This window comes from Antedon mediterranea, chromosome 2 (genome assembly GCF_964355755.1).
Source record: "Antedon mediterranea chromosome 2, ecAntMedi1.1, whole genome shotgun sequence".
NCBI lineage: Eukaryota > Metazoa > Echinodermata > Crinoidea > Comatulida > Antedonidae > Antedon > Antedon mediterranea.
In genome coordinates, this window is record NC_092671.1 from 3,079,649 (window position 1) to 3,102,980 (window position 23,332).

Below are 23,332 nucleotides of genomic sequence, written 5' to 3' on the forward strand. Positions count from 1 at the left end.
AGGTATGCGACCACTGTGTTTGGGGTTCATTGTACGTCCCTCTTTCCACCACACATCTTGAGAAGGCACTAGCAACTAGCAAAACTCCGTCTGGAGCCCAGACTAGTTCGTGGTGTGAGAAAGGATAATGCAAAGTGCTCTATTTTGAATGGTACTCTGTATTCGGTCAATATTCGATCTGATTCCTCAAACACTACATCAATAGTCAATGTGTGGGAGGATTATAGTGTTATAGAGGAGTATGGATGTGTGTTTATTAATGAAATGACCGAGCACGCGATAAGATGGAGATGGACAAGCCCAGTTTGGAACGGAGTTTATTTACATGAAAAGAAAAAGATAAATTTGAATCAATGTGAATGCCAAGATGTTTATGTTTGTCAGTTTGTGATATGGGTATATACGAAACGATATTAAAAGTAGTGACTTTTATTTCTATTTTATATAACTGTGCTACCCTGGTGCTAAATTGGGTCCACTTGAGCAGTTACCGTAGTACTATTTCTATTATTGAAGTTAATAAAGGCATAAATGGCGCTCCGTAGAGAAGTAGAGAATGCTCCAGTCGTCACAATGACGCTCTGAATATACCACATTATTTTCAATAACGTCTATTAGTTGACGCCCTCAATGTTTGAATAACTTTTGAGAGGAGTTATAAAAATAAATCAATTATTGAACATGATTGATTTATTAAAATTATTAATACGTAGCCTGTTTACCTCCTCCGTATGATGAATAAAACTCCTGGTGTCACAATCCGGTCGCACTTAGATCAATTCACTATATTATGTATACGGAGCAGTACGAGGCCTCCGTCATCGGACGTAAAATTAAGACTCCTTCTCCTTCCACTTCCCACCTTCTTCCAATTTCTACACATACAAATTAACTTAAACTCTATAAATAAGAGATCAATTTAATTGGTTAAATTGGACAAAGAATCATTGATTAATTTAATTTACGTATAGACTGCCTAGCCTATATATGTGTTATTTTCAAGCAGAGCATGCACTGAAACATACAAATACAATGTTACCTAAAACACCCTCCATACATTTGGAAAATTATTTGCCGTTTCTAGGTATTAATTTTTTTAATGGAGTAATTATTATACCAGGTATTATACTGTAGAATTTGGATATTCAACTATACTCATTATAAAGTGCGCCATCTATCAACATGGCAATTATATTTTCGATGGATCGATCGATCATCATCGTCGACGAACGATCGACACAGGAAAAAATATCCGCTCGAGTTCTCACGAACAAACAAAGCGAATATGACTTGAGAATGCTTGCTAGGCATCATCATGAAATTCACTCGTTTAAGGTGACAATTTTCCTAGTTTTTTTTGGTTCCACAATTATTTTTCAATAATGTATTATATAACCAATAGTTTCTAGTTATAATAGTTGATGATAGGCTATTAGTTTGTTATTTAAAAAGAAAAATATAGCTCGTTAAGTGGAACAAACTCTGCAGACCCTGCCGTTTAGCGGCGGTGTAGGCCTACAGTAGCTAGGCCCTAGTTAGTTGATAAAGGCACAATAAACTCGGGAGAGGAGCGGTCGTGGTGGTTTGCCCACACGAACAGACGTCGTGCTTGCGACCGATATATTAAGTTTATTTTTATTGAACAATGATAAATACAGGATAATATTAATTAACTATTATTATGTACTGACTAGTAGAGCGCCTAAAATAAATGATTAACATTTTAATCTCCTAGGCCTAGGCCTATTCCAAAAAAGAAGGAAGTGACCACCAACCAAGCAAGTCTAACTTCAACTAGGCCTAGGCCTAATTTATTCAATTATTTACTACTCTAACTACATACTTTAGGCCTGCTGTCTGTTTTTGGCAGGTCCTAGCCTACTGATGGCCTACAACATTCATTGCCATTTGATTTGGCAGCGGTTTGATGCAATTTGGTCATCACAGACCGAGACAATAACATGTTCATTTGAACTTTTTTTGGTTTTTGCAGTTGTTGTGAACAAAACTGTAAATAGATTTTAATACAGTTCTGCACCACAACAAATGATGTTAGGCCGAGATGTTTCGAATTGAAAACTCCCTATTTATTGGGGTTGTAAGCCCTGTCTTAACAGTAATTTAATAGTTACTTTCAGAGGAAGTGACTATTCAGCACATTTGGCCGACTAGTTAATATTATTGATATTGATAAGGCCTAGGTGGCCTATACAAATAATCTTTTTAATTAATGCACGTAACCTATTATATCGGTGTACTGTATACAGTATATTATACATATCTCGGCCAACTTTTTATGTTTATAACCAACTATAAGTTTGTTTGTCTGTTTAAATCTGAAAGCACCCTCTATTGGCAGAATGCACTTTCATTTAATAACCATTAGTTTTGTTAATAAATTACTATGGTCATCATAAATATTTTCCTAGTTAATTCTAGACCAGGATGTTGTTTGCGGTCTTTCATTCTCATGTTTAAATAAATTTCATTTTAATTCAAGGATTGTTTGTTATATTTTGATTAACAACTTATCACTGTATACTTATCATTTATTAATGTTAGTTCATCATCATTAAACACAATTCCTAGTAGATGTATTTACTAAGTATACCTGTACCGACATATTTAGTTTAATGTCATCATGTTTAATGTGGATTAATCCAGTGATTTATGACATGTTTAATTACATTTAGCATCAACTAGAATTAAAAGACCTTTGCTAGTGAGCTGCCACATTATTAAATTAAAACTGAAATCTGTAGAGTATTGTATTGTTCAGGCCTCGAATTTGGGGATTTTAGGGGCAAGGCCATTTGGCCTCCGGTTTTCGTTGATTTGAGGGGCACCAAGGCCAAATGGGAGGGCACCAAGGCCATTTGTTTTAAATCGAAGGGGCACCAAGGCCAAAATTAAAAAATATTTTAATAACTAGGCCAAAATTTAAAAATAGCTTGTTTCCGGTTGAGCGCCCGGGTGGAATTTTTTTCAAAAAAAAAAAATTCTACCCGCAAACATTTTTGGGGGAATTTCCCCTATTCATCAGATTGCATGGTAGTAGTAGTAGGAGAGGACTGTCTACATCTTTTTGTATTTCATTATATATAAATATTACGTGTATTTACGATCCATATAAATAATAATTATTAAGGTACGATGTTTAGCGTTCACAGTTGTTTCGTTTAGTTTCAAACAATGCGATCAAAAAAAGGCATGTGAAGCCAGGCCCAACGGGTAAAGACCCTAACAACAGCAAGCACTTAGCAGCACTAAGGCGCAGCGGACGGAGAACACAGGTTACAAAAACAATTTGTTTGTAGGCCTTAACTACAACTATTCATACACAGAGTGTTAACCACGGTAAAAATCAAGCCAATGACATTATGTTGTAGAATATAAATTATTGTTATTTTCCGAGTTTCGATTTCTGAAGCTTTTTTGTTAGTATAATCCATATTCATAAGAATTCAAAACACGGACGGACGCCGACCCCTCTCTCTCTCTCTGTTTAGCCTTCTGCACGTGTATTGTGGACTATACCATTTCCTTGAGTTCGGTAAAAACGCGTTTGTTAATTTAGTGTACGACGTCGTTAAACAAGATTTTTCGATGATCTGTCGGCTGGATTATTGAGGTGGGTGCGATAAAATATAAATATAATATACTTCCAACGATCTTCGGGTTGAGGTACCGGTTTAACTTTAGTACTAAAAGTTGACACCCCTAATTTTACACGTATAATTGAATGGACTACACCATGCAGGAACGCACATGGTATTTTCATATCAGAGGGTGCGTGTACGTCAAAAGGAATTGTTTTTCCAACGACCGATCCTTCGTACTCACACGTCACACGTACGAGACGACGTCGTGTGAAATTTCTTATCAGAGGGTGCGTGTGCGTCAAATGGAATTGTTTTCCCAATGTATTGAATCGATCGCGTGTGTTTGTTGATCGGATCGGCGGCGGGAGGATAGGTCAACGAAGGCGGCTAGCTCGATTATTGAGGCGGGGGTGGTGCGACTTTAATACTTTCAGTGACCTCCGATCGAGGAACGTTTTTAGCTTTATTATTAAAAGTGTACACCCCTGTATTTTAATGTACTATCTATACCATTATTTACCACGCACGGCGGCCGGGACGATATTGTTTTGGTTATATAAATATGGTCGATGTTTTCTCTAAATGCGTTTAGGGAAATCCCCTTGCAACGAAGACAGGCGATAGTTTTGCGTCTCGTCCGATATTCTTGACATTATTTTCTATCTACTTCAGTGGTTTTTATTGTGGTAAAACTCGGGAAGGGCACTCACGGCCAACGCAAAAAAAAGGGCAGGCCAGTAGTGGCCGTGGGTGCTATTAATTTTCGAGGGCATTGAGGCCAACTGGGAGGGCACCGACGGCACTGGCCGCGGTGGCCGCGGTAAAATTCGAGGCCTGATTGTTGCTCACATTAACACGCCTACAGCAGTTCAGATTTTATCAATACGTTTTACAGTATGATGTACTACTGTAGAATGTGTGTAGTATGAGGTTACCAAGTGGATATATCCTACTCTTGTATATAGTATTAAACAAACCCTGTTTCTGTATGATTGAGAGTACATGTATGATGTAAGCCTAACCAGTGTACTAGTGTACAGTATCAAACATGCTAAGGATACAACATGTACAGTACACTTTGGTCCTCAAGTATACTGTACTGTAAACTATAGGCCCACCTGTATGTAGGACATGTAGTACATTTTAGCCCTTGCTTACTGTACAATATAATGTACAGTAAGCCTACTGTACCATCTACTGTATATGTGGGCCAGTCAATTTCAAATTTAAAATTCTGTGAAGGACAGCTAACCGTTCTGTACTATTAAATTAACAGCTACTATACAGTGAGTACAGAGTAATATAAAATTGAGTACTTTCTTTCAAGAAGTTCCTATTCTTGTTCTTCACAGCTTCTTGCCGTTGATAGTGATACAGAATTGAAAGACGCCACTGACAGAATACAGACAGCAGATATATCTTCATTGCCAATCTCCCTGTTGAAGGTAAGAAAAGTTTCATAATACATACAGCTTAATATTATACTGTACCTACAATAAAAATGGGAACAAGGGTATACTATCACAGGTTAACTTAAGGCTTGCCCTGTTTACTAGTTTGAAAACCGAGAAAAGTGTATGCCGTTAATTGTAGATCTCCACATTTTCTTTAAATAGGGGTGTTATGTTGGATTAAACATGCCTTGTAATATACTGTAGTAGGTTATGCCAAGTTCAGCAACCTACTTTCACATTGTCACGAACTACAAGTTAATTGATACTTAAATTAAGATAGATATTTAGAAGACTTTCTAGGCACTTTGCCATAATCAGGCTCAACGGTTATGGTGAACAAGAATGTAAATTAAATGTACACTGTAAACTACCTTCATGTTGCTACAGTATTTGTGAAATACACAGTTACTGTACATACAGTAGTGTAGGCTTCAAGTCAACATAGTGTATACCTATATATATATATATATATATAATTTTTTTTTATAGTACTTTTTTGTATTAGCTTTTAACATTTTATATGTGATTTTTATTATGTCTTTCACATTTCCATATGCTTTTCTTATGATCCTTGTTCACTTTCACATCTCCGATTTCTCTTGCAATGGACCCCATTGGAAATAAATTGACGATTGTCAATTTTATGGGTCGTCCTTGCATCCATTCACTTTGGTTTTAATCAATTTTAATATTCCAACTGTTTGTATTTTTTCTTTGTTATGTATTTTAAATGTATTGTTGAATGGATGCTAAAGGAATAAATAAATAAAAATAAATAAATAAAACCTAATGTACAGTACCCATACTGTATTTATTGTGATATCTACAGTATCATCAGGGGCGGATCCAGCATTATAGATTATAGATAAAAACGATCCATCAGGTTGCAGAAAAATGAAAATAGTCATTATTTTATTTAAAAAAGTTAAAAGCAAAGCGCGTTTAGCCCCCGCCTAAATCCTCGCCTGTCTATCCGGAGGGTATTCAGAATTCAGTGGAAACTTGTATCGGTAAGTTTGCGTCCATTCATACCTTCATATTGTGATTTGACAATGCTGCCATCGGACGCTTTTACTGTATCGATTTTTCACAAATTTCATGATACAGGAAACAGTACACTAGACATCAACAGTTTTTATACTAATAATACAGTACCCATTGACTACTGTACCTTTAGAATATTATTATCAAGACAAAAATTCATTTTTTAATTTAATAAAGCACTTGACCCTTTTATGAGAAGTTTTTATCAATGAAAAGTGAGTTCCTTGCCATATGTGGATATTTCTGTTCTATTTTTTTTCAACTGTAGAAATAGAAATACTGTATGTTTTTTTACAATATACACTGTATGGCCAATCTCTATTCATTCTCCTATCTTGTTAATGAGACATGGGAAACTTACTACAACAAGTTATGTTGAAGATCAAATACTGTAATAAGACTTAAAACATATTCAACTATAGTGTAGGCCTAGATATAGTTTATTTCAATGCCTTTCATTTATGTACAATTTCAGCCTACACAGCCTAGCAGCTACTGAACTAGCTAGCCATTGTTTTGCTACTTTCTTCTACTGTAGTAAATTCAAAGTTTTGGATAGAAACAATTGATGATGAGAAAAATTGCCAGAATGCAGAGAAAAATTTCATTTTTAAATTTTGTTTTACAATATTGCTAATCAAACTGATTTTTGAGTCGAGAAACATAGTTTTGTATTGTATTTTTGGCTACACAATTTTAGAAATGTGTAGCAAAAAGGTTGTTTTGTATAGCTTTTTGCTATGCTACACTGGCGAAATTATTCCCGGGAATGTATGGATCATACCATTTCAATATAGGGGTGTTCATATTAACACATTTGGACATTTAACCAAAGCTACAAAAAACAGCTATAATGCACTGTAATTTATGTCTGCTGCATTATGCAACAAATTCCAATTATTTTTATTTGTATAGTAGTCGCATTTCTCGATAGCTGGTGATAAATTACGGAAATGGAAATAAAATATTAACGTAGAGTGAATTCCAAACCTAGGAAAAATAATAAAAAAATATATTTTATTAGTAAAATTATTATTTAAATATAATTTATTTGGAGAACTTCAAGTTTTTTATTCACTATTTTAAAATTACAGTAGTTAAAAGAAACAGAAAAAAAAATTAAGTTGTATGATCATCTAGCATTCTTTGCCATCATCATTGTACAGTAGACATTTTTTTTTTTTTTTTTTTTTTTTATTCTCATTTTAGGCAAATTGGCAAGGATTACCACAAGTGAATTCATTCACTATCCTTCTCAAAGATGGCAATCCCATTCACAAGACAAACATATACACAAGATGCTCTACATAAACAAAGACATAATCATAATGGCTTACCTACAGTAGTTTGTAAAATTCATGCACTGTATTGTTAACTTGTACAGTAGTATAGATGTCAGATTTTAGTCTGTAAATTTGAGATTTAAATTCAAAACGAAAAGATGATTTCTCAGTAAACAATACAGAGATACACCTACGCACATGACAAAGACTAAATCAAAAGTTTGATCAATTCCACTTACGCGTATTTTGATTCACTCGTTAATCTATTTTGCGGTACTTACCTTACTTGTATGTATGACATGCTAATTCTTGTATTACTTACAGTAGTGTCCAAGTACATGATGTGATGATTCAAATATCATTATAACTAAAACATTTGATAATTTCAGAGGATCGTTTCAAGTCATTCATCTAACCCGTGGTTTGGTTGAATTAAGTGTGAACGATCGAAAAAAAATTAATTTGTAATTTAAAATGTATGTTTATAACAGAAGAGAAAAGAGGCTAAATAAAACAGAACAAATTCTGCAAATTTTTCTAGGACCAGGTTTACAGAACAGTACTAAACATCAATATATACAACATACAGTAAAATACAGTTTTGCAAAATATGCCTTATAGTGTAAGTATACAGTACAGTTCACATATTGGTGTGTGAAATAAGCCTCAAAAGCCTCATAGAGTATTCTTTACACTGCTGTTTTTTTTGGCTTGGAATTGATGTAATTTGCTAATGCAAGGCCTACCCAATGCACTTAATGTCAAGTTAAAACAAATTGAAAGAAGTATAATTTCGCCCCAAGCAAAAGTGGATAGAAGCTGAAATACATAGTCTGTTTGTTTCCGTAATATATTATTACAAGAAATCTGCGTCGACGAATTGACGTCAACTCTAAGTAGATGATACAATTTTCATTACTTAATAATTTAGTTTATCTAGATGAAAGAGACAACATAATCTATTGATACTTTTAACCAATCAGAAGCTACCTGCTCCTGCCCACATGATCTAGATACAGTATATTGCTTCGCCACAATGTGGGTGGAAAATTAAATGTTGTCATAGCTCTAGGGTGTTAGACTGAAATTTAGCTCATTTAAAAGCATTGAAATAAGCCTTTGAGAATTATTAATATTATTGATTGATATTTTCCACATGAATCAAATATATTATGGTACAGTGCTGAGTGCATCAGTATCTATAAGTAAGAAATATTTAAATACAGTAGAATGTAACTGGACGAGAGAGGCCTTTGATCAATGATACTGAGAACCAACCAATCTACAGTAGGTGCTTTAAACAGTTCTGACTTAGTTTCATCCATCATTCAGAGGAATGCAAGACCAATTGACTTCGCCAAAAATACAATGCTACAATATGCCATTCTGTATTACTTTACAGGGCTAGAAATTTACTTTTGTTTATACATCATTAGCAAACCTATACTGTAGTTGTAAAAATATAACTACAGCTCTGTCTACACTATCAAACTAGTTTGAAAAAGTGTGATGTGCCCAAATATAGTAGTGATATGCCCAAATATGGTAGTGATGGCATAATCACATCCATATCGTATAAGCACATCACATTTTGTTGTCACATAAAGTTTGATAGTGTAGACAGAGCTTCAGACTTGAAACAAATGAGAATGCTCTCATCTATTGCCGTAAATTTTAATACATTCTGGACTATAAACAGTTTGCAATTAGGAACAGAGTTTGTTATAGAATTGATAGATTTGTTTACATTGTACAAGCGAAGCTGAATAAGAAGTAAAGCGAGGATGGAATTAGCATCAGACTTAGAAGTTTCAAACCAGATGACATCAAATTCTTATTTAAGATTATGGATTTGTTTGTAATCCTGGTATAAATTAGCCAAAAGAATCTCATTATTATTTTTTTTTAAACGTGAACAGTGAACATTATTAATACCAAGCTACAGTATAAATCTAGCTATAATTAGTGTTACTCTATAATACTATTAATTACAGTATATTATGAACAAATTCATAAGGCATTGAGTATTACCTGTACAGTATGTGTCCTTAAAGCTCAGGTACAGGCATTAAATATTTTATCTGTTTAATTGTACATAAATATAAAATATCTTTAACAGAAATCAAGACGAAAAAACATGAATTTCCCTTAATATGGCCAATTACAAAATTTGGCAAATTCTTCCATAAACCAGGAAGACCTTTTTTCAGTAGTTAGGTAGTTTAACTTAATGTAATAACATGTCCGGTGACTCCCTAGAAGGTGAAAAAAGATGGTGGATATGCGGTGGATAATTTTGCTATAGCATGAAAATAAAAATTTGAATTTGAATAAAAATACTAGAATTTAGAAATGTAAAATTCAAGTTATGTTATCTACTGTATATTTAGTCATCTGATAACATTTTTTACCACACTGTTTATTTGTCATAGCTTTGTAAAATGTCTGGCTATTCACACAATTTGTGCACAAAAGAATAGAGACTTTACTGTGTAATTTGAACTACAGTATCCCCCCACTGATATGAAAGGGCTTATTTTCAACAAGCTTGTGTAACACAAATAAAATCCCAAAAATTATGAAACATAGGGGAAACTATAGATCGATAATTATTGGAATGTATGATCAATAGACATTTTTGCCCGCACCTGGCCTTTAATGATCAACGTTGAGATTATATGATCTTAATTTATGGAATTAAAATTTTTAAAAGCAATATAATATATCAGATAATATTTATTACAAAAAAATTTGCTCAATGTGGACTGTACTGAAAACATTTCATCCATAAAAAGTTTACTCTTTAGTTTTTTACTGTATATTGATTATTACAAGATCTGTATTGAGATCTATTTTGTAGTTTTACATGAATTGTTTACAATAGACCAACTGAATGCAAAACATACTATATTTAAAATGTCTCTGCTCTCCAAGAGGTATAATAAAATCTAATAATAATGTTGACTGTAGCTCATCAATAATTATTTTATTGACCTATGTCATGAGTAGTTTGAATTTCACTTTAGATAAGATGACGGCGGCATTATTTAATGTTGATATAGTAACAATAATAATATTAGACTATGAAAACACTATCATTCAATCTATTCAGGCCCTGTTCAGACCCATGGCGTTAGACCGTTTTAGCGTACAACGTTACTATCAAGGTCACGTTACAAACCGCAGAGAAAAAAACGAGGTGTTCAGACCCATAGCGTACGATTATCGTTACAACGGAAGTACGTCATCCAGGTTGTTTCTAGTTGCATATTCATGTGCTCTTACCCACGTGTTTTCATCATTATTTCCACTGTATATAGGCCTAGATCTCAGCCCTACAATTATGACAAAATTTGCCGTAAATAAAACATACCTCAGCATTTATTTAAGAAAAATATAGTAAAGCCAAATTTCTGTTTCTATTGTTTTTATTTTGTTTGTAGTAAAAAAACATTTTCCCCAGGCTCTTGTGTTACGAAAATAAAGCAGGCCTCGTAATGATGAAGAAAAAATGATTGTGATTAGTCTATCCAGTCCAGTCAAAGATATATATTCTTTGGTCCAGTCGGTTGAAAATAACCCTTAACTTGCTAATAAAAGGGACACAGCTCCCCTTGTTTGTTTACTGATTTTTTTAGGAGTTAGGGGGTTTTCAGCATTAAACTTGTCCAGTCTAGTCTGCCTTGTATGAATGACTGACTTGATGTCCCACGCTAGTTTTTAGCTTGAATGAAATGCGTGAATGGCTCTAGGCCTAGCTAGGCCTAAAAGCGGATGGGATCGTAGTCCCTATGTTTAAATACAAGGTGCATGTATTTACGTCATTTGTTAGAAAATATAATGGTAATCAGTTGATAGTAGTAGTTTGTAGACTTTGTAACAGTTGTATTTGTAGTGTAGTTAGGCCTTATTTATTCTGGCCTTTTTGTTATTGAAATCCATCTCACACATTGACGATACAAGATGTCAGCCTAGGTCCAACCTTGTTTCGCGTCATAACAGGAAACGTTCTGATTGGATACAACGTTGACTTACAGTAGCGTCGTACGCTAAAACGGTACTATCAACCGTTTTCCACTACAACGCTACAACCGTTGTACGACGCGTTGTACGCTAATCCCCAACTGTTCAGACACACATTCTTTTAGCGTCGTACGCTAAAACGGTCTAACGCCATGGGTCTGAACAGGGCCTCAGCCAGCCCCTTTCATGAGACAGATTTTAGAATTGAATATTTTTATAACAATATTTGTTGTTTCAGGCTCCTAAATTTGGAATACTATAGATAAATTACTGTATGTATACTTGTTTTTATTTAGTCAATATTTGTAAAAATAAAACTGCATTAAAAATAGAAGTGAGTGAACGGAAATACAATTTTAGTAGATTTTTTGACCATGCAAATTTTCATCAAGGTGCCCCCCCCCCCCCCCACTATTGTAGAATTTGTCTATTTTTGTATTGCCGTCATCATCATCAGTTATGCCTCTCGTCACACTTTCCTTTCTTACTATATTATGGAATTTCTCATAGGCAGGATGGTTTGTTTTCCATTTTAATGTTTCTGAATTTATAGATTTTGTTCTACCTCTTGGCCATTCTTAATTTTCTGTTTTATTTATTTAGTCCAATCAATTTTTGCAGTTACCTTTGGGGAATCTTATCAGGCGTCCATACCAAATGTTTTTTTTTTTTATTTTACAAAAATTGATTTTTTACCTTGTCTATGAATTTAACATATTTCTTTGTACCTATACTATAGTCTACTCCTACAGTAATCATTGGGTGAAAATAAAACTATGTCGGAAATTTTGTTAGTGCGTGGAAGTATTTTACAATTAGTTACTTTTGATCTTCTAAATTATCAGCAGCGAAATAACAGTTATACCTCCCAGTAGTGCAGTTGTCTATTTGATATCAATTTAAATTATGTGTGTTAATTAGTTTCATAATCTGTAACTAAATCTAAACTGTGTCAACGATACATGTCAGCTATCTACGTCCTGATTGATGGTAACAATAGGGGTTTACAATCTACGACATGTTCTCTGCTATTGAGTTATGTCTGTAATTTTTGTTGGCCGAAGATTCTAAGCATGATAGCAATATTTCATCATCAATCTTCGATGGTTTTCTTTCTCATCGATTAATAACGCGTATACCTTTCCAACGCCGTCTGCAGACTTAACTTGAACAAACAGAGAATGTAAATAATGCTACACTAACTGCAAGTTGATCCATCATATAGACATGGTCTACAATATATTGGGGCCTGGTATTATGTGCTTGTTATATCTTGCCAATATACTGTACAGGTCTTTTTATAACTTTTGGCTGATTTCAACATGGATGATACATTTGTCAAAACCTGTTTGTGATTTTGCCAAGAACAATAAGCTGCATTGCTTGGACATGCGCAGATCAATTCAATGTGATTATCGTTCTTGAGTCTGTCCATAAGTATGTCGTTCTTGAGTTGTCCGTCGTTGTTGCCAAAGTTTGTTACAGTATTATTGCCAAGAATTGCCTCAACTTTATTTTAGCATAAGTGACAAAACACTATTTTATGTAAAATATTTGTAAACATTGTATGACTACTTTCGACATTAGGTTTTTTTTTGTTTGGACCTTGTCACATAAGCACATCACATTTTGCATATTATTGTGATGTTCTATTCAACAACTACCCACTGAAATCTTGTTACATTTAACAGAAATGTGGTCTGTAGATTAAATATATTATTTTAAAATATTTTATCCAGACACTTGGTTTTACCGTGACAAACAGTTAAAGATTTTAGATATTTTCTTGACTTATAGTACTCTGTAGGCTGGCACAGATCATCTTCAGTAGCCTACAGTATGTAAAGTACCAGAAAGAAAAACCTGTAGTTAAAGTAAGACTAAAATTATATAATACTGTACTACTACATGACCCAATAATGATGTTAAAATGTTTGTTTTTGAGACTTAGCAGCTGTGTACTACAGTATATTTAAGATGAAGCTATTAATTAAATTAAATGTACGGTATGGAACTGTAGGCTGTTTTGGAGAGCAATTGAAATAGAGCATTGGCCCAGTATGCCTGCTAGTGCTATAGTCAGGAAATCATTGATGGCCTCTTAATTTAATTAAGTCGGTACGAAACCTGATTCTATTCAAATGCCACACATCAAGATCTATGACATTTGACAATTACTGCCGCAATGCCATTCAAATCAATCCATACCATTTCTATAATTGTGTTCCAACAGAAACATATTTGAAATATACCATTAGGCTTTTTGAAACCTAAACTATTGCGAAATAATATTCTTCCAATTGCATGCAATATGAAAGGCAGTGAAATATCCTTATCTTTGAAATCTAATTGTCCCAATTTCTTATTCAACTAGAAAGCCACTCCGAGAGTGCATACCTCCGCCTACTGTAAAATTCTCCTACATAAGATTTCTCCGGTAAAAAAAAAATATATATATTTGTGTGTGTCTTAACCGATTCACCACGATAAGCACTTAAAGCGCTCAAAAGGTTAAAAGTCAAGGTCATTGTAAACAAATTTTCAAAAAAAAAAAAGTAAATCGAATTTACATGCGCAGTTTGCTGTGCATGAATCGTAACAACAAATTATACAAAATACTCACAACTTTTTTTTTTAAAATATGCTTCTAAATATATAAAAACAATTGTTGAAGTTAGTTTGAAAATAAAATTCGAAAATATAACCGTTTTTCGAAGCACGCTGTTCGAAACGCGACAGGCGCGTTGAATGAATCTAGGCCTAAACATACAACGTAAAATCGTCTAAAATCCATCTTTATTTCTAATAATCACTATTTTGAAGCTTGTATACAATAAATGTATAATAAATAAAGATTATGTATCAGTTACAGTGTCTAAATCGTCATATTTCCATGTAAAAATGTGATTTTTCTACCGGAGAAAAGTCGTGAAGATGTCCTCACGAGGGCCGCGCCATATTGTTTACCTTTGATTGTAATATGAACCCTGACATGTCAGATGCATTATGGGCATGAAATATTTGTTCAAACTCTGCGCAAAGGTCAGTTTATTGAAGCATAACTTTTGACAAACATTTTGATACCAAACTTGTTTTAATTTCATAAGTTTTCGACGCATTTTCGTCAAATTTTCTGCAAGCTACACGTCTAAAACAGCGGACTAAGCTCCCGAGGGATGCCGGTGCGCGTGGGAATCGCGAATTCTAAGTCGCTTTCGGGATGTTTTTTTTTAACATTCCCGGTGAACAAACAGCGGCGAGGACGCTCTCGGGGCGGCTCCCGATAGGCCTAGGCCCCATATGGTCATCGTCGGATGAGTCAGTCTACTAATTTCTTCATAATTTCGAAACCGGTCATTCATAATGGTCAAGTTTGGTCTTATTTTGAAGAGAAGAAATAGGTTCTGATGAAGAGATGAGTTTTATTATGAAATATTTATTAATTTTTGTGCATTTGGTAGTCAAAGATAAATTACAAATTTTTAATAATTTTCCTAAAATATTTCTAAAATTTGCATAATCCATACTCCGCCAAAATAAGTTGTAACACAAATTTGATAACATATTTAGAAATAAAATGTCCTTTGCATTATTTTTGTTTTTTAATTTTTTTAATGTCTGTGTTTAGAAAAAAAGTTAGGGTTAATTATATGACATATGCTTTTTGGGTCCCAGGGGAGCAAAATAAACTTAGGGGTCAATGGGTTAATGCTGTTTGTGATTTAGGCTAATTTCACTACAAGCATGTGTATGCGAGTTTGGTGTAATGGTTATGTAACAAGCCTTTCAATTAACAATAGCTTCAGTTGACTAACAATAGAACAGCAACGCGAAAATCAAACGAGTGAATTTGAAAAGAAAATAGGTTTTTTAAACTACTGGCATCAAAAAACGTGAACATTAAATCAAATTATGTTTTAAAATTACAAATCACAAATTATAACTCTTGCCTCTTGTACATAAATGAAGTAGTGCTCGAGAAAATGCAATTTCAGTATACTTGTTACTTTAAGACTGCTCGCCGGCTTTTTGAACAATTCTGTCCTATCTTTTAACACTAGCAGGTCTGACAAGTATACTAAAAAGTGGTCCAGAATTGGAACAATGGTCCCAAAATTTAATGGAATGGTCCTTGACCACATATCTATCTGTATATTCATTTTGGTAAAGATCTTGTAATTACTTTTGAGTAATCCTGCTAACAAACAAACACACGCTACCGATTACATATACCGTACCTCCTTGGCGGAGGTAAATGAAACTAAATCTAGGATTTTTAAATGCATGTTTAAAGCCTAAAATGAAAATTTATTATTATTGCTGTAACTTTTGCATTTACATAGTTAAACCAAAATTTAGTAGCGTGTGTGTACATTCTGCTGATGAACTATGACCTTTTATTAGGAATTAATTACACTAACAATTGAACTCAATAAATTGTGTTGTTACATAGTTGTGTAATGTATTCAATTGCATGGATATTCCATCTGTTGACCTTTTTGTCAACTAATGTCTACATCATGATTCATAGTCTAAAGTACAGATGTTGATCAATGTTTCACACTATGTACAGTAAAGCTCTGTCTACACTATCAAACTTGTTTGACAAAAAAAGTGTGATGTGCCCAAATATGGTAGTGATATGCCAAAATATGGTATATAGTATCATGTCCATATATGTACACATCACATGTTTTTGTCACATAAAGTTTGATAGTGTAGACAGAGCTTTTTTTAGTAACATTTTAATATTTTTTTTCTTTAATCACCAAGACTAAAATTAAAAAGGTACCTTAGGGATCAGATCATGTAAACATTGTTATAAATTGTTATTCATTTACTGCAGTAATTACATTTTTAAAATGCAGTAATATATGGTTCTTAGAAGTTTACGAGTCTGTAACCTAAATACAATAAACAGTGCCTGATTATAAATAAAAAGAATAATCACTGTACAGAAATTATTCTTACATACTGTATTATTAAAGTCAAATCAATAAATTAAAAATACATTTTTCATGCATTTTTAGATCAATATAAGATGAAGCAAAAACCTGTATTTAGTTTTACTTTTAATACGCAAAAATAATTTAACATTTGGAAGCTGAGAATCATAGGAAATTTAGAAAATTATATTCTGTAAATTAGCAGTAATTGGACAACTAAATACAGACAGTATTATAATATTTGCAATATTAACCAATGCTATTAAGGTAAAAATAAACACCAAATACTGTACATTTAGACTGGAACAATTTGAATACGTAGATTTGTATTGTAGAACATTGTACATACAGTATTGAAAGAGTGGCAATCATATTTAAATTGTAGATCATTTAGCAATAATTGGTTGAAATAAACAGATGAAATTGCAATGATGACGTATATTATTTCCCTAACCTTTCACAGTTGTCTTCCTGCAACTGTTGTGTTCTATAAAATACTATTTCACAGAGGATTCATTCTTATTTTATGTGCAGATTTTAAAGACTTTTTATAAAACTGACTGCAGAATACATGACTGTAAACTTGTAATACAGTGCAGTATAGTAATAAAAATAACTTGATTGAACCATCAGGTTAGATAATCCATGCAAACACAATGTAATGTGATCTCAACATTGAAATATGCACATATTTCATGAAAGTATTATATTGTTATTATTTGTTTCATTTTGCCATTTTTGGTGACTATTGCCTCCATACTGATCTACAGTATGTCTATAATGTTATTTTAAGCATTTTTATTACTAACAATCAAAACTAAAATAACTAAATTGCAACGGTTAAATCTCAAGCTCTGTCACTATTAAACTTTATGTGACAAAAAAATGTGATGTGCCCATACAGAGTATATGGACACTACCATATTTGGGCATATCACTACCATTGGGCACAGTACACTTTTTTTTGTCAAACTAGTTTGATAGTGTAGACAGAGCTTTACGGTGGTTCATACAGTACTGTTACCTCTCTAGCATGAGGTGGTACAGTACAGTTAATTAAGCTGTTTGATACAGCAAGCCTTAGATTTACTATCATACTGTAGGATGTCGTAAAATACAGCTGTTATACCCTGCCAACTGTACAGTACAGGCTCAAATTTACTGTACATAAAAACATTGACTTGCTTCACAGATGATTTGAAGTCGCGCATAAAATATTTATTAAACTGTAAAATGAAATGCATTCATGTATTATGTAGGAGATGTCAGCGAAATAGGAAATGATAATTCGCAATGAATACAAAGTCTACATAAATTGTAAATAATATCGCAATGTCAATATCTGATGTCCATTGCTGTAAATTAACTCACAAAATGTCCTGACTTCGATCACGATTGAAATTGCTCACTTTGCGCTGGTGCTTTATGTCATGGCCTCTGGCTTGATATATTTCTTTGATCCATTCATTTCAGGCCTGATCTGAATTTTTGATAGTTCAACATTGATTAATATTTACAACTTGAGTGGAGACTCTTTAATATTTAAATGTGGGTGGATGATCTGCTTGAAGTCAATGTGTTCATCTTCACATCATATATTTTACTTGTCAAATGAAATTTACTTTTTATGAGTATTTACAGTAGAGGAATATCAGGGTTGTACAGAGGTCATTTTAAGGATGTCTGGGGAAAAGAATATAAAATCATACTTCACATCATATGTTACTTGTCAAGTGATATTACCTTTGTATGGTGTTAGAGGACGTTCTTTCGGATATAATAATAATAATAATAATAAACAGTATTTATATAGCGCCTAATGGATCACTGACCCCTCTAGGTGCTTTACATTAGACCTTAACTACTGTAATGGTAATAAACTATCCCCCGCCGGACACCATTCCGGTATTTCTTAGTCGAGGTTTCGGGAATGGAGACAATCAATAATGTGAAAAAAAATGTAACTAAGCTTAACTGTTTGGGTAGGTGCTGTGTTATTAATTAATTATTAAAATGGGTGGATACCTTTAAATAAGCTTTTAGGCTGGGTTGAAGACTTAAAAGGTATACAGTACAGTAGGTATCTCCACCTAGCACAATTACTGTATATCCATGAAAATATTTTTCGCCATACAAGGTGACTTTACTGTATGTACAGTACTGTATACAACTTCCAGCCAAACATCTTGATGTTCATACATACAGTACGTCCATACCACCGATTGTGCGCTTGTAGTCGGATTTTAGTCGTACCCAAAAAGAACTTGCGAACTTAGACACATAAGTATTTTCAAATGTACAATTCTATTTACTTCATCATTGGTTACTGTACATCTTACTACTTTAGTTACCATTATGGTGTTAGGATCGTTTAAATATTAATTTAACTAATTAATCATGTTCGCATATTGCCATACATGAATTGCGCATCCAACGCCAAAGCTAAATATAGCGTAGAGGTCTTTAACCGATTATCTGAAAAGAACCTTCTAAACCGTAGTTATATGATGGATGGTTGATGCTGATGAATATAATGAATAATAGGTTAACGTTACCTCTTATGGTTAAACTCGTCAAGTTCTAAATTTACACATCCATCTGTCATCCTGTCTAATGCATAATTATACATGTAGATAATTGGCAATTAACAGTTTTACAAATCTACTACGGCTACAAAGATCAAATAAATTTCAAAATGTAGCCAAAGACATTTATATAAATACCCTTCTCACAATATATTTCAATGTATTGAAGGTGGAGCTTAAATATTTTATGTAAAAAGATGACCAATGGCAATGTGTTGGATCATCCAACATTGGTAAAATAACTTACGGTGTGCTTATGTCTTTGCATTGGGTCCTACAGTAAAGTCCAGCGATGTTGAAAAGGAAGTTCAACAATGTTTTCGGATTTCCCACCTCAACTCATACCCGAACCCTCAGGTACTTTTCTTAATACCTAGTTTTTTTTTGTACAGTTGTCCTACAATTAGACCACTGTAGCTTTAAATCAAAATATACAGTATTTGTGATACTACTGTATGTTTTCAACCAACTGCACAATTCAGAAATAGACATCATTATACAAACTCTGTAGTTTATACATATTAAAAAATAACAATTATAGAATTATATAATTGTGGAACATACTGTGTATAACAAACTATGCGTTTTTAATTTAATGTAATAAATTAAAAAAGTATAAATAATTTCCAATCGGCTAGACAACTCCAGACACAGAAAAATATGTAACTTGCAGTTTCATAATTTTACCTTCTACATCTAGTTTAACCGCAATGGAAATTGCATATAAAAAATGTGGATTTTTAAAGGACAGCCATTTGGCATTTTTGAATTGATTTGTGTTTTGTCCAACATTTTTATAGTCTAATGCAAACATGTGGTACAAACATAAACTGAAATTGCGAATTGTATACCATATCTAAGCTTGAATTTCTACAGCAAATGGAGACAAAATATGAAAAGAAATGAAATATAAATTGGATACAGTAGGTATAGAGAAATTCTAAACTACCCAGTGATATAGTGGATTAATTTTAAATGACTAAGTTAAAACGTATAGTATAGTAATTTTTTTAGGCAGAATTACAGTAAATATTCAATTGTAAACAAGCTCATTTAAAAAGTTATATTAAATATTTGTTAATAAATGCACCAAGTATTTGACAAAAAAGGTGTGATGTGCCCAAATATGGTAGTGATATGCCCAAATATGGTACTGATATGACATCATCGTGTCTATATATAAGGGCACATAACATTTTTTTTTTCACATAAAGTTTGATAAGTGTAGACAGAGCTTTAGGATTTACTTTGTGAATAAATCAACTAGCCAAAACTTGTAAATTAAATTGCAAAAAAATAGTAAAACGTTTCAAACGAAATCCATGTCGGATATTTTGAAGGGTATAGAAAATACGAGAGAAGTATCATCAGCATCTACTGTGCTAGGCTCTATATCATCATTATAATCCCGTCAAGGAATGATTGTAATGTATTTCCCTTGGGTCTGTAATCCCAGCAATATCTCTGAAAGTTAATGTTGGTTTGATGCGTTACACTTGGCCTATAGACCAGTCGTATTTGAGGTATAGGTGTCACTTTTTGCAGAATTTACTTCATCTATTTTTTCTGGGGTAATTTTGGCTGTAGAATACGAATATGAATGTTGATCGCAACGGGGAGGGGGCGTTTTTGAGATATAAAGGGTCAAAGGTCAAATTAGGTCAAATAAGTCATTTTATGAAGAGGAAACCGTTTAGATATGTTAAATGCAACAGAATTTTGTTGTTTAGTTGATATGGTCCAAATAAACATCATATCCAAAGTTTACCGAAATCGGACGTCGGGAAGTGGGTTAATTAACATAAATTCAAAATGGCCGCCATTTACCATTTGAAGTTCCAGTATCTCCTCAATGGTTGGTTTTAGACCACCTAAGTGCATTACGAGTAGATATAAATGTGACATTAAACTTCCAAATTAGCACATTTAAATTACCATATGACGTAGCTATGACGTCATATGGTAGTTGTGACGTCATATATTATGTTCTTATAACTGCGTAAATGACATTATCCTATCCTAAAATAAATGTAGAAACCGCAGGAAAATTTCTAATATTTTCCTGTTGAAATGAACATGATATCCAAAGTCACACATCAAAAAGAAGGTTAATTGCATAAATTCAGAATAGCCGCTATATAAATGTGGTATTAAACTTTCAAATTAGTATTTAAATTACCATATAATGTACATATGACGCCATAAGATAGTTATATAAGTATGTCAAAATAATGCACAATTGGCATATTCTAAGGAAAAAATATGTTTTAAATCTCCATGAAAATAGTAAAAAATCCAGGCTAAGGTCATCAACTGTGTATCAAAAGTTTACTATTTCCGCCACCCTTCACCTTCCGATTCCCCGTACGCGTGAAACATTCATTGGTTGAGGCCAACAAAGGGGTACCCCCACCCAAACCCCCTTAATCGACAGCGAACATATACGCGGTACACCAATGGTTATTCGTAAATTCGTACCACATACTGTACTGTTTACTTCGCTGTTAGTCAGCATGCATAAAGTGTATAGCCCTCAGTAAAAATGGAATGCCGCAGTTACTTAAAATATATAGTAGTACACTTAATATGGTTTTTCTTTTTACCAGAAGAAAAATGATCATATTTTTCTCGCCGACAAATATGGTCAATACTATATTAGCCAGCGATCTAACTACTAAACAATAGGTACGCACTTGTCTGGCGGTATCCCTTTGTACGAATCGTTCAACGTTGTGTCCAGACGTGTGATATCATATTCCATCCAGGGACCAAAATGTGTAGCAGTACTGTAGTTACTTTCCAGACGAAAAGTTTACAGACCGTTACGTCGTGTACTGTGTATCGACGTGCGCTACAGCAAAAACGAATTATGTTAATCTGATAACTTTGAAAACAGAGATTCTTAAGTCTGTAAAGTTTAATTCTACCCTTACCTAAACGCCATCCTAAATCTGGAGGATCACATTTTGCCATCCAAGGTACACATAGAAAATGTAATAGTTGGCATCGTCAAAATACTTATGGTTTCTTTGTCAGGAATCAAACCACCATATACGCAATTTCCACATTTATCAGTTGGTCTTTGACATTTTAAACTATAATTATTACATGATGCTGGCTGTTTATGTTGTAGAATACATTTGGTATGATATAGCCATGTTTATTGGAATATGTTGGTTCAGGGACAGAGAAACATTGTTTATGTGATTTTCTCTAGTTCCAGCTAGTTCTTTAGGGAAACCTTATTTTCTGTTAACGTTTTAAACGTGATCTCAGTCAGAGAAGAAACATGCTAGATGCAGCTTTCGTAATAAATAATACATTCAATATAGTTGTAGTATTTTCACCATGTTTCCGCCTAAACAGTTGTTATGTTACCTATAAGAAATCATTGATAGAACTTCACGGCGTAAAAGCGAAACGGTTAGTATAACAATGCCGTGCCGTACATTTTTATGTACAGTATATATTTTGAGTGTATTCTTAGTTCATACTTGTAATGCGGGTGATGCAAAGTGTTATCACAAAGAGTACCAGAAGAGAAAATCATATCAGTTTACATAGCCGTTGCCAGGATGTGTCAAGGCGATGTTCGGACACTAAGTAATTGGGTCACTGTCCTCACCGCCAACGTCCCCCTCCCCTTTGTGGGGCCTGAGGCAAAGCGAATTTTGTTAAATGACACCCCTAGATGGCCGGAAATGGTACTCGCGCACATAAGATTTATGATAAATGGCACCTCTTTTCAATACTTATTATAGCTTTATAATTATATCTATATTCATTTGTTGAGGAATTAATTGACCTATATCAATGTAAATAGGTGGTTGTGATAAAGCCATAAAATAAGTTATGATACAGTTGAGTACGTATTGGTTGGTGGGCCTATAAAAAATTAATCGGATGCTGTAATGTAAATAGATATTATAGTATAGTTTAATATATTAATATTCACTATAATCCTACTATGATGATGATGATACACTATACTTCATAGCCATACATATTAAACAGCAGCGTTCATTTTTTTTATGTACGTCGGAAGAATCCAATATACTTTTTATGCATTTACACAAAAGGTACGCGGTAGTAGTCTGGCGGTGTCCTTTGTACGAATCGTTCGTGCCCCAGCTCACTGTATGAGTACGATACACGAGTCAATATCATGTTACACCCAGGGACCAAAAATTTGTATTTATTTTTCTGGTGAAAATCGGCAATTCATTTGCAACTTTTAGAAATTTACAGACACGTATCGCTTGACGAACACTCATACATACAATAGTACACATGTATTATATTAAAATAAAGTATGCATTGCTAGCGCTGAATGCAAAATAAGCCAGAGAAAGATGTTTCATGCATACGGTCATAATACGCTAGGCCTAGTAAAAG

General features: G+C 33.5%; 1 protein-coding gene across 1 annotated transcript in view; it reads left to right on the forward strand.

Moving 5' to 3' along the window:
* The first annotated feature begins 1,251 nt into the window (after nt 1-1,251).
* LOC140040065 (uncharacterized) overlaps nt 1,252-23,332 on the forward strand; it is a 54,024-nt gene continuing 31,943 nt past the window's right edge. Inside the window, exons 1-2 of the mRNA XM_072085725.1 lie at nt 1,252-1,335; nt 4,955-5,047. Of these exons, the coding sequence (XP_071941826.1) occupies nt 1,297-1,335; nt 4,955-5,047 (132 nt within the window). The 5' untranslated portion in view covers nt 1,252-1,296. The remainder of the gene's footprint in view (nt 1,336-4,954; nt 5,048-23,332) is intronic.